Source organism: Papaver somniferum, chromosome 2 (assembly GCF_003573695.1).
Source record: "Papaver somniferum cultivar HN1 chromosome 2, ASM357369v1, whole genome shotgun sequence".
In the NCBI taxonomy this organism is placed as follows: domain Eukaryota; kingdom Viridiplantae; phylum Streptophyta; class Magnoliopsida; order Ranunculales; family Papaveraceae; genus Papaver; species Papaver somniferum.
Genome location: NC_039359.1, coordinates 189,679,957 through 189,693,363, shown reverse-complemented (window position 1 = coordinate 189,693,363; position 13,407 = coordinate 189,679,957). Strand labels below are relative to the sequence as shown.

General features: G+C 36.0%; 2 protein-coding genes across 4 annotated transcripts; one reads left to right on the top strand and one right to left on the bottom strand.

Annotated features, from left to right (window-relative positions):
• The first annotated feature begins 873 nt into the window (after positions 1-873).
• On the top strand, positions 874-2,277 carry LOC113352521. The gene has a single exon (XM_026596332.1). The coding sequence runs from the start codon at positions 874-876 to the stop codon at positions 2,275-2,277; it is 1,404 nt and encodes a 467-aa protein (XP_026452117.1).
• A 2,795-nt stretch (positions 2,278-5,072) lies between these two features.
• On the bottom strand, positions 5,073-8,043 carry LOC113350051 (heat stress transcription factor A-2b-like). Of its 3 annotated transcripts, none has more exons than XR_003360583.1 (3): positions 7,132-8,043; positions 5,847-6,675; positions 5,073-5,763 (listed from the first exon to the last, which is right to left on the bottom strand). XR_003360583.1 is itself a non-coding variant. In XM_026594122.1 (2 exons), exons 1-2 carry the CDS (start codon positions 7,432-7,434, stop codon positions 5,911-5,913), a joined length of 1,068 nt encoding a protein of 355 aa, XP_026449907.1. In that variant the 5' UTR covers positions 7,435-8,041; the 3' UTR covers positions 5,073-5,910. The 3 variants fall into 3 exon arrangements, 1 of the variants encoding a protein (XP_026449907.1); XR_003360582.1 differs by having other exon boundaries at positions 5,073-5,470; positions 5,567-6,675; positions 7,132-8,041; XM_026594122.1 differs by having other exon boundaries at positions 5,073-6,675; positions 7,132-8,041.
• Positions 8,044-13,407: the final 5,364 nt, after the last annotated feature.

Below are 13,407 nucleotides of genomic sequence, written 5' to 3'. Positions count from 1 at the left end.
TCCTGCTAAAGATTGGGTTTTCAAGTATCAAGAATGGGACTTGCAGTTCAAAAATCTCTTACCAGAACATCACTCTGTTGAAGTTGTGAATGAAGCCATTGAAGAGTTAGGTGAGAAAATCTTTACAAATACTGAAGACTGCAGACCTACTTTTGGCACTATCATTTATGCTAGAGTCAAAATCGACCTCTCTAAACCACTTCACAGGGGAGGTTGGTGGAATACTGCTGTTGGAGGAGTTACTTGGATTAGATTTCATTGGGAAAAACAACCCCATAAACTCTGTCCAAAATGTTATGTTATCGACCACAATGAAGATGAATGCTCCAATGTAGCTCATGAACTAATGATTATAAGGTTTACAAATGATCAATATATAAACTATCTGCATGAACTTGCATCAGCTTATGAAGTAGATATTTGTGATGACATTGATCTCTTGCTAGAGAGAATCTGTGAAGCTAGTCGTAAAAAAGTGGAGGAAGAATCTCAACAAGAGAATCGGATCGAAGAAGGAGAAATAAGAAACAATAAGAGATCCAGAACAGAAGACTCTAATGATATCGTAGAAAGTAATACCGGGACTACGCCATCCTCCAATGAAAATTATGATATGGAGCATGATCTCATTGAAGAAGGAGAAAAAAGAGCAGGGGAGAACTCCCATGAGATGAATGAGGCCTCAAATAATCTGATAATCAAACTTCATCTCAAAAAAATTGCTTTTTGCTGCTCATTAAATTCTTACCTTCTAATTTATTGCATCTTAGAGATATTAATTTGAAGACTTTAAATTCTGCATTATTTGCTTCCGTACTAAACCCTTTACATAACTTGAGTATCAAGTTTTCTCATCCTCAGTTTTCCTTAAAAATGAAAATTTTAAGCTGGAATTGTCATGGTTTTTTAGGAAAGGAAACCAGAGATCATCTTATGCATTTAAACAATATCCACTCTCCAGATATCATCTTCTTGTCTGAAACTAAGATAAATGATAATAGAATTTTAAATCTTACTAATGGCTTAATATTACCCAATAAATCTTATGTTCCCTTTGTGGGTCAGGCAGGTGGTATTATTCTTCTATGGAAAGATGGTTTCACTCTAGAAATCCTAAATTCTTCTAGCAATATGTTTCATGCTCTTGTTAAGAATGATCCTAGTAAAGGAGAATGGTTCCTTTCTTGTCTATATGGCACTTCTTATACAAATGAACAACCTGCTCAGTGGGACTATATTAAAAGATTGAGTACCTTAGTTAACATTCCATGGGTCCTTTTAGGAGATATTAATATCACTATGAATGACTCTGAAAGAAACACAAACACTGAGTTCACTACTCCTGAAGTCTTAGAAAGTTTTAGAGAGTCTGATCTTCATGACTTAGGTTTTAGTAGAAATCCTTTCACCGGGACTAGTAATAGTCATGGAACTGGCAGAATAAAATCTAGACTAGATAGGGCTCTAGTTAATAGTGAATGGACACTTAGTTATCCAGATTCCAAACTATTGCACTTAACTCAAAAAGGTTCTGATCATCTGCCTATTATTTTAACCATGTACAACAAGCCTAGTCAATCAGGTAAGAACTGGAAATTCTTTAAACATTGGTTACAAAATAATTCTTGTAGAGATACTATTATGAATGCTTGGAACTCTAACAAAACAGGTTCTGCAGCTTTCATCTTCTTTGATAAACTGTCTAATACTAGACATATCTTATCTCAGTGGAGTAAAAATATTTTTGGAGAAATTAATTCAAAAGTTACTAGTCTTCAACAAGAATTGTCTCATCTACAAGAAACTGATGTTCAAGGTTCTAATATTGCTGATGTTTTAAGGTTGGAGAAAGAGATTGATGCACTTAACGAAATTCAATCTAGGTATAACAGGCAGAAATCCAGGGATCACTTCTATAATGACATGGATAAATACTCAAAGTACTTCCATATTAGAGAAAATCAAATAAGAATCAGAAACAAAATTGACTCCTTGCAAGCAGCAGATGGCTCATGGTGCCAAGATAGAAGTTCAATAGAGAGTCTCTTGGTATCTCACTTCAAGAACATTAGCTCAACTTCAAATCCTTCAGTCAGTTCAGTTTTTCTCCAGCACATATCATCTTGCATCTCAGAACAAGATAATGTTGAATTAGTAGCCATTCATACTAAGCTAGAGATACATCAAGCTTTAATGACTATAGAACCTTGGACTTCACCTGGACCTGATGGTTTTCCACCAGGATTTTATCAATCCCAATGGAAGATACTTAAATAAGATGTTTGCAACACTGTTAAAGCTTTCTTTACTTTTGGATTTCTTCTCAAGAAGCTTAACTTCACCAGAGTTTGCTTAATTCCTAAGACTTCTACAGCTCACAAGCCAGAGGATTTCAGGCCCATAGGTTTGTGCAACACAATTTACAAGTTTATTTCAAAGATCATTGCTTTAAGACTCAAAAAACATATGATTAACATTATTTCTCCTATGTAGTCTGCTTATGTGCCAGGCAGGTTAATATCTGAGAACATATGCTTAGTTCAAGAGTTAGTTAAAGCTATGAAAAATAAAAAGGGAAGAACTGGTCATTTAGCTCTAAAGATGGACATGTCAAAAGCATTTGACAGACTAGAATGGACTTTTCTCATTGAAGTTCTGAGTAAGTTTGGTTTCTGTCAAAAGTTTTGTCATCTTATCATGCGATGCATAAGTACAACTCAAATTGAAGTTATGATCAATGGATCTCCTTCACAAGCTCTTAAACCAACAAGAGGCATAAGACAAGGGGATCCTCTTTCCTCTTATCTTTTTATATTTGCTATGGAAGCTTTCTCAAGACAATTGAATCAGCAAGAAAAAAGAAATCATATAACAGGTATGAAAATCTCCAGATCTGCCCCAAAAATCAATCATCTTCTTTTTTCAGATGATTGCCTTTTATTCTGCAAAGCAAATCAAACTCAGACTAATAATTTACTTCATGCTATAGAAGACTTCAGTGCTTGCTCAGGTCAACTAATCAATTTTCACAAGTCAGTTGTCTACTTCAGTAACAATACATCTCCCTCAACTTGTCAGCTTATAAGTGGTCTTCTTCAAGTCATAAAACTAAACATCTTTGAGGAAAAATATCTAGGTATGCCTTTCTTTGTTGGAAGAAACAAAACAATTCCTTTTTCAACTCTTATTCAAAAAATGGATACAAGGTTTTCAAGATAGGCTGGTATCAACTTATATGAAGCTGGCAGATCTGTCATGATAAATAAATGTCACTAATGCAATTCATGTGCATCATATGACAACTTTTAAACTGCCTGATAGTACTATTTTTACAATGAATTCAAGACAGCAAATGTTCTGGAGAAATAAAAAGAATTACAAAGGCAAGCATTACATTTCTTTCAGACATGTCAATAAACCTAAAGAGGAAGGTGGTCTAGGTTTTAGGGATCTTGAAGTATTAAATCGATATTTACTGGATAAATCTACTTGGAGATTATGTGAAGATGATACTTTTTGAAGACTCTACTGCAAGTCTCATTCAGAAACTCTCTATCCATCATATCTTCAAAGATAAGTTGGTTTGGTTGCTTGAAAAGAATGAAAGCTTCACAGTTAAATCAACCTACATGAAAATGGTTGAGGAAAAGATTGCTAATGAAACTCTAGGTCAAAGAATGCAAAGAATTTACAAGAAGCTCTGGAAACTAAAGATTCTACCAAGAATAAAACACTTCACTTGGAAATGTATTCAAGACATACTTCCCAAAAGAGATGAACTTCAAAATGTCATTCAAGATGGAGATTTTTCTTGCCCTTTCTGTGCACAAGATCTTGAAACACTTGCTCATAGTATTCTAGGTTGTTCTTTCTCCAAATTAATATGGTTTGAAGTTGTGGATATTCATACAACTAATGATGTCTCCTTGAAGGATTGGTTGTGTGATTGGTATGATAAACTCATGGTTCACCAGGTTGATGAGAGTTTACTTTGTAAAATTTCCATTATTGCTTGGTGTATTTGGTCTGCTAGATGTGAGAAGGCTTTCAATAATTCACATAATACTCCAGAGATTGTGATTCAAAGACGCAAAAAAGAGATTGATGAATATGAAACAATGCCATCAGTCTTAATCACTGCACCTACTGTGCAACCAAGAGGAAATCTGCATTGGTCTTCTCCTCAAAGAGGATTCTTTAAAATTAATATTGATGGCTCTTATTTGCATTCTAATCAATCAGGAGGAATCAGATTAATAATACGTGATTTTGCAGGTACACAAAGGGGCTCAAAATGTATCTACCTAATGAGGCTGTCAAGTGCGGAACATGCTGAAAGGAAAGCGTTATGGGAAGCAACAAAATGGGCAGAGGAAAGGGATATGCAGCAAGTAGTTTTCGAGATGGACTCAAAGATTGTGGTGGGTGCAATTAATAACAACATCTTTCAACATTGATTGGAGACTTCGTAATTTAATTCTAGATATTAAAGTTCTTTTTAGAAGGTTTAATTCTTGGAACTGTGTTTATGTGCCCAAAGAGAAAAATAAGGTTGCGAATTCTTTATCCAAACTTGCTAGAGTAGAGTGTCTGAGTAGCGTATGGTTGCTAGAACCTCCGCAAAAGATTTCTGCCGAAATGCAGGAAGAAACAAACTTTATAACATTTCATTCTTAATTAAATTCATACTTTCAGGTTCAAAAAAAAAGGCCTATTCTCATTTTTGCCATAGTGATCAATTTGGGAGGAAAGAAACAGAATGGTAATGGTAATGGCAAACAAGCTACCTAGAATATAAAGAGTAATCACCAATGGGGCGGTGAAGAAAAATGGTTCCGGGGATATAACTTCAAAGATCTCATAACCCATTGGAAAGTTTTGATTGATAGAGCATAATACTTTGTAATCCGTAACTCAAAACGGGGGCCTTTTTGGTCGTTTTACTTTTTTTTCATTTATACAATTTTAAACTTTCTCCTCAGAAAAAAAAAAACTCGACAGGTAATTATAATAGAAGGTAATATCTGGAAACCAAAAGACGTGCAAAAGTAAAGAAGTTATTCGATAATGCGTAAACCTAAAGTTACTTCTTATCTGTTGACAAAGCACCAGCGGAATGCAAATTACAACTTAACCATGAGCCAGAAGTCAAGATCATTTAAAAGCTCAACCAAACAACGGTTATAGGTTTTTGCTTAGTATGAAATTTTACATATCCAACACCCCAAGACCCCATGAAATTGAACACCCCAAGAACCCATGAAAACGACCGAAACCCCACAACGAACTCTTTACACCTACACATTTACATCCTCCTCTCTCTTGGTCTTCATAAAAATGCTTCACAAGAGGAACACCAACACCTACAAGATGTCTTCAACACAAGATTAACATCTTCCTCAGCTTCAAACCCATCTCTTCTCTCTAATTTCAGCTTTCTGCTGCTAAGAAATCTACAACTACAAACATGCTATCAAAGACCAAACAAACGTGTTATATATAAGAGACCTTGGATTGTTCTGACCAATTTAAAAAGGAAAAGGAAAGTGGAACTGAGGAAACCTACAACATTATAAAACAAATCCAGGATTTGTTTGAACTCTTCCAAGCAATGTCGGTAATCTGCTAAGATAAAGAAGAGAGAGGCAACCAAAATAATTAATAAAATGACTTTGTTAAGGGTCAGTAATAAACAAGTTAATTTCCAAGGATACACTTCTATGTTCCCGTCTTTTTGCCATTTGAATTGATCTTTGATGCCTCCTGTCAGCAGAGTGCAAAACCACATTTCTCAACTTTTTCCAGATTCGTACGACCAAATTCAGTAAAACAATGACTAATCTAACCAATAAATGCAGCAGCTACCACACGCAAGTGAGATCATCCATGCGAATTGCCAACTCCCTTTGTTCACTGCGGGCTGGAACCCAAGTAACCTAGTTGATCGGCCAACACGCTTACATCTTCATCTTCTGTTCCTTCAAAGTTCTCTTCCCCAATTTTCTCATTCAACAATTCTTCCCAAAAATTGTTATCCAATACCACGTCATCAGGTTTCCAAGCTGCCTCTTCCTCTCTTTGTGCTTCTCCTTGCTCCGTTCCACCTTGATTATATCCTTGCATCTCCGAGGCAAGTGTCTCCAGCTCAGAGACTGCAAACCCAAAATTATGTTGCTCAGTTTTGATAGCATCTTCTCCGTAACTGTGGATAGATACTCCTATTCCAAGGTTACTAGTCCCTTGATCAATTTGTCTTCTTCTTTTCTTAGTAATTGCTTCCTGAAGTTCCTTCCTTTTGTCTTTCTGATCCACCAATTGCTGGATAAAAGCTGGGTTCTGCATTGCTCTCGCCAAGAAATTCATCATCTGTTGTTGCTTTGCCTCTGTTCCTTGAAGCCTTTGCTCCATCGCCTGAAGATATTCTTTAGTGTTCTGCTGTTGCTGCCTTAGCTTCACCAATTCCCCCATTAAAACTTGCTTGTCTCTTCTCAATCTGTTGATTTCTCCATCTAGTCCAAACCGTCCAACTTCAACACAAGCCCCCAAATTTTGCTGTTGAAGAGGAGACACAGATGTTGCCTTCCTCCTCCTAATGTTCTTAAGAAGATGTTTATGCCCTCTAAGAAACTCCTCATTTGCAAATTCCCATCTATCAGGATCAACCTTTCTAAAGCCCTAAACCAAGTTAACTCAAATTTATAAGAACACTACTGATTGCTCAAAAAACAAAAAGTACAATTCTTTCAAGATTGCAGCTTTCTTAAATGTAAAATTTCTACAGCTAGACTAAAATAATCTCTAGACACTCTGAATCACTGATTACTGGAACAGTGGTTATTGTTTTCTTCTAAGAATATAAGAATATCCCATGCCGTACAACACTGGTTTATGGTTGGAGCTTTATATGTCACATGGTTGAGATAAAAGCTGATTTCTACCGGAAACAAGAAGCATTTCCGGTCTATTTTATTTTATCATGTACATGTGATATATTCTACTCAATTGTGTGAAATATTCTACTCAATTGGTCAATCAAAATTGCAGATTTCAATTACTAGCATCAAAAACCATCATTCTTACATTCAGATAAGGTAAAAATATAAAGATCAATAAAAGGAAAATGAGACTTACGTAAGTATTGAGCTGTCTAACAAAGCTGGAGAAATTGTTGTGCTTGAAGCATCTAGGAAGAAGTTCCATGGAGAATGTATGAGGATCCCAAACTACAAAAGTATTTCCTGTTCTGCTCCAAGAAACTATATGATCTGTACTTGGATTATCCACCATTTCATATGTTTTGGTTAGAAATGGTGGAGGACCTGGATCATGTAAACCTTCAAGTGGTTGAGGAGCTGGAATCATAGATTGTTGATGACCATCATCAGCATAAGAAATTAAGCTGATTCCAGTAAACTCTTTTTTCACAGGGTCCATACTTAAGATCTCAGTAAATTTCTTATTTGAGAGATAAAATTGGATTATTGGTAATTAGGTTGGTGTAGAACGATTGAATAGGTTATGAGCAAATATGTTACAGACCTTTAATCTAATAGGTTACGAGCGAAAATATCGAACAATTTTAAAAACATTGAATATGAAACTAGGATGTAATCATGATTACTATGAAATAACGAAGTATGAACAGAACTGGGTTTTAATTGAAACATAGAACTAAGAAAGAAAAAATGACATAACAGAAGAGATTATAGAAAATTTGAACTCATTTTTGAGTAAAATGCTGAGAAATCACTGAAAAGATACAAGAATTGGATCACTGCTATTTTAGGAAAGGTAGTTAAGACTGTTGCAAAATATTCAGATAATTTTTTTAGAAACAGAAATTGAGGGACGGTGAGAGTGTAAAGATTTAAATAAGTGAAGTCTGTGGTTCTGTGACCGAAAGTTCTGGAGCTAATTGAGAAAGATTTATTTTATTTTGATTCCTATTGGCTGTTTTCGGCAAGGAAAGGGCTAGAAAGTTCTGGAACCTGTTGAAAAATTTGGTGGTATTAGGACAAGAACAGTAAGTGGTATTTGGTAAGGAAATCTAGGGAAACAATATCGGCTGTTTTAATAATTAAGAAAGAAAACAACAACCATACAAATCCGGATATGGTTTTGGATGGGAAAATGGGAAATACTCCTATAAAAGAGATACTTCATTTTTTTAATTTTAATTTTTAAATTTTTTTTTTTGAAAATAAGATTTAGATTACTGGGTTCCGTTAATCTGCGGATTCAGTCTCTTCAGAGACCAACTCATTGATGTGATTTTAAATTGATGTTGTAAAGTGGTAGTAAAAGTTCGTTCAAAGACTTGTAAAGATTGATTTTAGACTTTAAAAATAGAAAATACTAGAAAATATTGTCACAATTTATCGAGAGAACTGGAACTCGGGTTTCCACCATTAATCACATTCAATTGGTTCATATAATGACTCATAACAATTCTAGCTCTTTTGTCGACTCCTTTCTTTGCCAAAAGTAGATTTTATAAAGAATTAGATATAAATCATAAGCATAGCGCATCAAGAGTTCTTAGACTAAGCATACGCTATCAGAAAAAATCACAACTAATCAAAAAAAATCATAAATCAATTAAAACAAGTGCAAAAGTCATAAAAAAAATCAAATATAGTTACCAAACAATTGTGAAATAAGGCTTCCTCCGTCGTCCCAGCGTTGGGTTTTAGCTCTTCATGGTGAAAACAAGCTCAAAATAATAACTCATGGCTGAATAGGTGCTTTATTGAAGAAAATAGTATTACAGCCGAATCTGTAACAGATATATTTGTTACAGATTCAACTGTTACAGAAATTGTTGCAAACTGAAGATAATTGTTATTAATGGACTGTTACAGGATTCTGAATTTAATACCCTAAGAAACGACTGTCCTTTAGAGCATCCACAGTGGGCGAGTATAACCAAAAATTTGGGATGAGATCGTAACACAGTGGGACGGAGTAAAGATCAAATCCCAACCAAAGATCAAATTCCAGACCAAATATGGTCGCGACCAAATCCCAAATTCTAATATAGTCGGGCGTAAATTTAAAGTACGCTTGTTGCTGGGCGTAAATTTAAAGTACGCTTGTTAACGGGCGGAGATTTAAATTACGCCCGATGAAATTTTAATTAAATAAAAAAAAAAAAAAAATGAGGCGGACTTTTAAAGTCCGCCTGTTGAAAGTTACAAAGAATGGGGCGGACTTTTAAAGTCCGCCTGATGAAATTTACAAAAAATGGGGCGGACTTTTAAAGTCCGCCTGATGAAATTTTACAAAAAGAAAATGGGGCGGACTTTTAAAGTCCGCCTGATGAAATTTTAATCATGTACCGTTGCGTCACAACACGGACTAAACCCAAATTTTGGTCTTTTTTTTGATCTTTGATCTTTGGTTTTGATCGCACCACTGCAGTTGCTCTTAGAGCCTTATGTTCTTCGGCTTCGTCTTCTTCCTGCTGCTACTCCTGCAGTTTTAATTTTAGCTCTGCAGCGTACCCCAAGTCTCGACCCCCTTCCTTGGGGATCCCAGAAGTGTTTATATACACCACAGCCGAATAAATCCCGAAAATATCTTTCTGCCTTTCAACCAGAGTCTCGGCTTCTCTTTCGTGCAAGTCACGTAAAATTCCATAATTTTTCTCTGCTTTACGCGTTGTGAAGCTGTCCAGAACTTCCCAAACATAGAATCGAATCTGCAGGGAGAATATCTTCTCTTAAGTCTACGTACTTTCCATATTAATCACCTCCATGTTTCTAGAATTCTTCGATCATTAACCGACTTCCAGACATAATCCCGTGAACTCTCCTTCAAAAATTCTCGTAAGCAAACTCACAGGAGAAGAATACTTCTTCCCAAAAATAGAACTTATCCCGGTCCACTGTTTTGCCGAGAAGCTCTCTTTCCCTGTGTAATCGGTTATCAATAATTTCCTTCCCTCTATTTACGTGACTAAATCTGATACCTTCCCTGGATGGATGTAATAATTCGGTACGAATCCAAATCCAAGAAATTCTCCGGTTAAATCTATCCCAATCTGATCCAAAAATCCGATAAACTATCCCCTACTCTGTTTTGCCCAATTAGCGAATATATCCCTTGATTTTCGAAGCCAAAGCAGCTGTCAACCCTGTTTAGGTGTAACAAACCAATCCCAAGTAAATCCATTGATCGAATCCGGTTAAAAGTATCACTAATCGAATCCAGGGAGTTCGCTGTGTAAATATAACTTCCCGCCAATTTCAAAAATTCAAACCAAGAGGACGACCTCCCCTTATCCAGGTCTGGTGTGCCAATAGTAGATGCCCTGGGATGCCCCTTATCAACTGAAGTGCCCCTTATCCATTTGAAGGTGTAAATAACACATGTCTCGGGGTGTCTCCAACATACTTCTGGGATGCCTTCAGTAATTCCTTCCGGGGTGCAAATATCACTTTTCGAGCCAATTTCTCCGCAAAAGCTTATTTTTCCAAAATACCTACAAAAGCATAAATCAATCAAATAAATGCAAAATAAAGCACTAACAATACACACAATTGAGATCAAATCAGACACAAAATTGTTTCCATCAAATACTCCCAAACTTATTATTTGATAGTCCCGAGCAAATCAAATCTAGAGAATAAAATCCTAACTCACTGTCGCAGGCATCGTCGATTGCATTTAGCGTATGCAATAAGCCATTAAACCGCTAGGTGGCCCTAGTGGCCGGGTTATAGTCTCGCGAGGGCTTACAAGAGATACACCCACAAAACCTTTACACTCCAGACCCTAGCTATCTAAGCAGAACCTTGGAAGGCACTAAAGAATCTCCTTGGTTGGCATACTTATTGACTACAGGAGGAAGTACCCTGATGTGAAATTCCAATTGTTGTACACGTGTTTGCACTCAAGCATACTAAAATTCATATAAAGTGACAGAGCTCTACTCAGATAGTCGCACTATGGACATCAATATCCGGAGTCAAAACTAATCACATGGATAGATCAAGAAGATGGATATAGAGAAAAACATAGATGGTTTTGATGTTTACTAAGTGAACGGCGTTTCCCATATCTGTCTGAAGGCCTCGGCTAAAATGAACCTATCCTAATGGATTGAGGTACTAGTCTGACTAATATCAACACACTGGCATATACAAGGGAACCAGTGATCGATAACCTAACTCTAGGTCAACACAACTGGCATATACAAGGGTACCAGTGGTCGACTTTATTGAATTTATTCATTTTGGTCAAATGGTCTGGTCTCAATTTCTTTCTTTCTTTTTTTCAACTTTTTTTTTCAACTTTTTTTTTCATGGTATCTCAATCACTCTAATTCACCCTAGCATTGGTAACAACTTGAATCATGAGCCCCACCAAATCACTTAGAAACATATTTAAAAAGAAAATAAAAACAAAAGTGAAAGGACTCAACGAGATATGGTGAAACTACCATGTTATTTCTAACACCTGAGCTCTGTGCTTTTATGAATAGACTCTTTAGATTTTCCATCTAATCAGATTGGTTCCTCAACTCCTACAATCAAAATGCTTCCATCCACTTAGATTGGTTAGTGTCATCCTTAATAGGCATAAATTTCTAGGCCCTGGAGTTTATTTATTGCAACTAAAATGTTTCTCCCATACCCCAAACTTAAATCTAACATTTTCCTCAATGTTCTAAAGATAAAATTAAAAGCATGAACAAGGAGAAACTGTTACCGTTTGAAGCAAAAGAGATAAGGAAATATATTACCGTGTTGCATGAGACTGGGTTACCTCCCAAGAAGTGCTAAGTTTAACGTCTTCAGCCAGACATAAGAAAGGATTAATCACCTCGTATCATAAAGTAATAGCCGAAATATCTGTGGGTCATCAAAACCAAATAGAGCTATCACAAGTAAAATGAATCTGCAACATGCCAAGAAAATTGACAAATAAAGCGCACCCATGTCTAGTTTCCTGTTTAAGACAACTACATCTAGCTGTGGTTCAGGTTCAGGCTCTATGAAAGGGTCTAGATAAAATATTTTCATGCGCTGGAATTCCTCAAAGCTAAGGTCCGGTTCAGGTATTAGAGTCTGGAAAAACTCAAGTAAAAACTTAGAAGCACATAATTAACCTGAATAATTGTGGATCCTTAAAGTCAATCATTTTTGACTCACACAGCTAACCACAATGAGAGTGGTGGTCTTCCTTAAACAATGTGTCGACCCTAATCTCCTAAAGTAATTAGGTTTAGTCTCAAAACTTAATAACTGACACATCTGAAACTTACACATTCCCACAATCGGTTGAAAAATATTTGGTGGGAAAACAAAGTCAATCTGGATATCATAGCCTGGGTAAACCACATCAACCAGAGGATGGGTTTCTAACAACTGAACTTCCTTATGGACATCACTAGGTTCATGGAAACGTGTATGAAGATAATCTTGTAAAATGGTTGAGGCACATATGTCAAGTCCCAAGTGAGGGACCTTTCTAATAGTTAAAGCACATGGAGAATGATAATCACCCCCAAACTTAGAGTTTTTAGTGTCTCTAGAAAGACTAGTCACAACTTCCCTAATTTCAAGGTCATTTGATTCCTGAAAATGGTCAATTGATTCTTCTAAGTCAGGTTCATCCTCACTCATCTCTACGAGTTCACTTTCTTTGTCTAAGACTAATGTTTCTAAATCGCAAGACTCTAAAAAAATATTCTCAGAAAAAACTCGTTCCTCTAAACCATTATTAGCTTCGTAATCAAAAGGAAATACTACATCGTCTAAAACGGGAGTATCTCTAGTCAAATCCTCGTCCTTTTGAATAGGTGAATAATTATTAAAATTATTTGGATTTGAACCATAAACATTATCATTATTAAGCTCAGTTGGAGTAACAAATTCCTGATCATTATGCCTACTTATTTCAAATTCTTCATCAACACTATCCTCATCATAATCATCATATAATAACATGAAAATGGTTGAACCTCATCTAAACAAGTAGTGTTACCAATTTTATCCTCGTCATCTTGATTATGTGAATAACTATCTTCATTTTCAAAGGTACTATTGGAATCACTATATTTGAAGAGCAGTTATGTTCTGGGCCTCTAACAAAATATTTTGAGTCGACTCACATGACTTCCTGATTGAATCTAGGAAAGAAAGTTCACTCGTTGCATTGCTTTCGTCCATAACTAAGTTATTCATTTCTGCTAACTTACGTGTCGACTCAGCTAACTTACATGTTGACTCTAGTATAGAGGAATTTTGCTCGTATGACCGGTTGGCGTGTGGATTGTAATTGGGCTCACCATGGTATGGACCATAACCTTCAAAAGGCTGATGTTCCCAACCATTATTCACACTATGGTCAAAGTAGTAACGTCCATTTTGAAACTCAGTCTGATATTCGTTGTATTGGCTA

What these genes read in the sequence shown, in the direction of transcription:
- LOC113352521 (XM_026596332.1), top strand. Translation starts at nt 874, where the DNA reads ATGAAAATTTTAAGCTGGAATTGTCATGGTTTTTTAGGAAAGGAAACC.
- LOC113350051 (XM_026594122.1), bottom strand. Translation starts at nt 7,434, where the DNA reads ATGGACCCTGTGAAAAAAGAGTTTACTGGAATCAGCTTAATTTCTTAT. An exon ending in TTAGACAGCTCAATACTTAC is followed by an intron (nt 6,676 to 7,131) that starts GTAAGTCTCATT and finishes AACTTGGTTTAG; the next exon opens with GGCTTTAGAAAGGTTGATCC.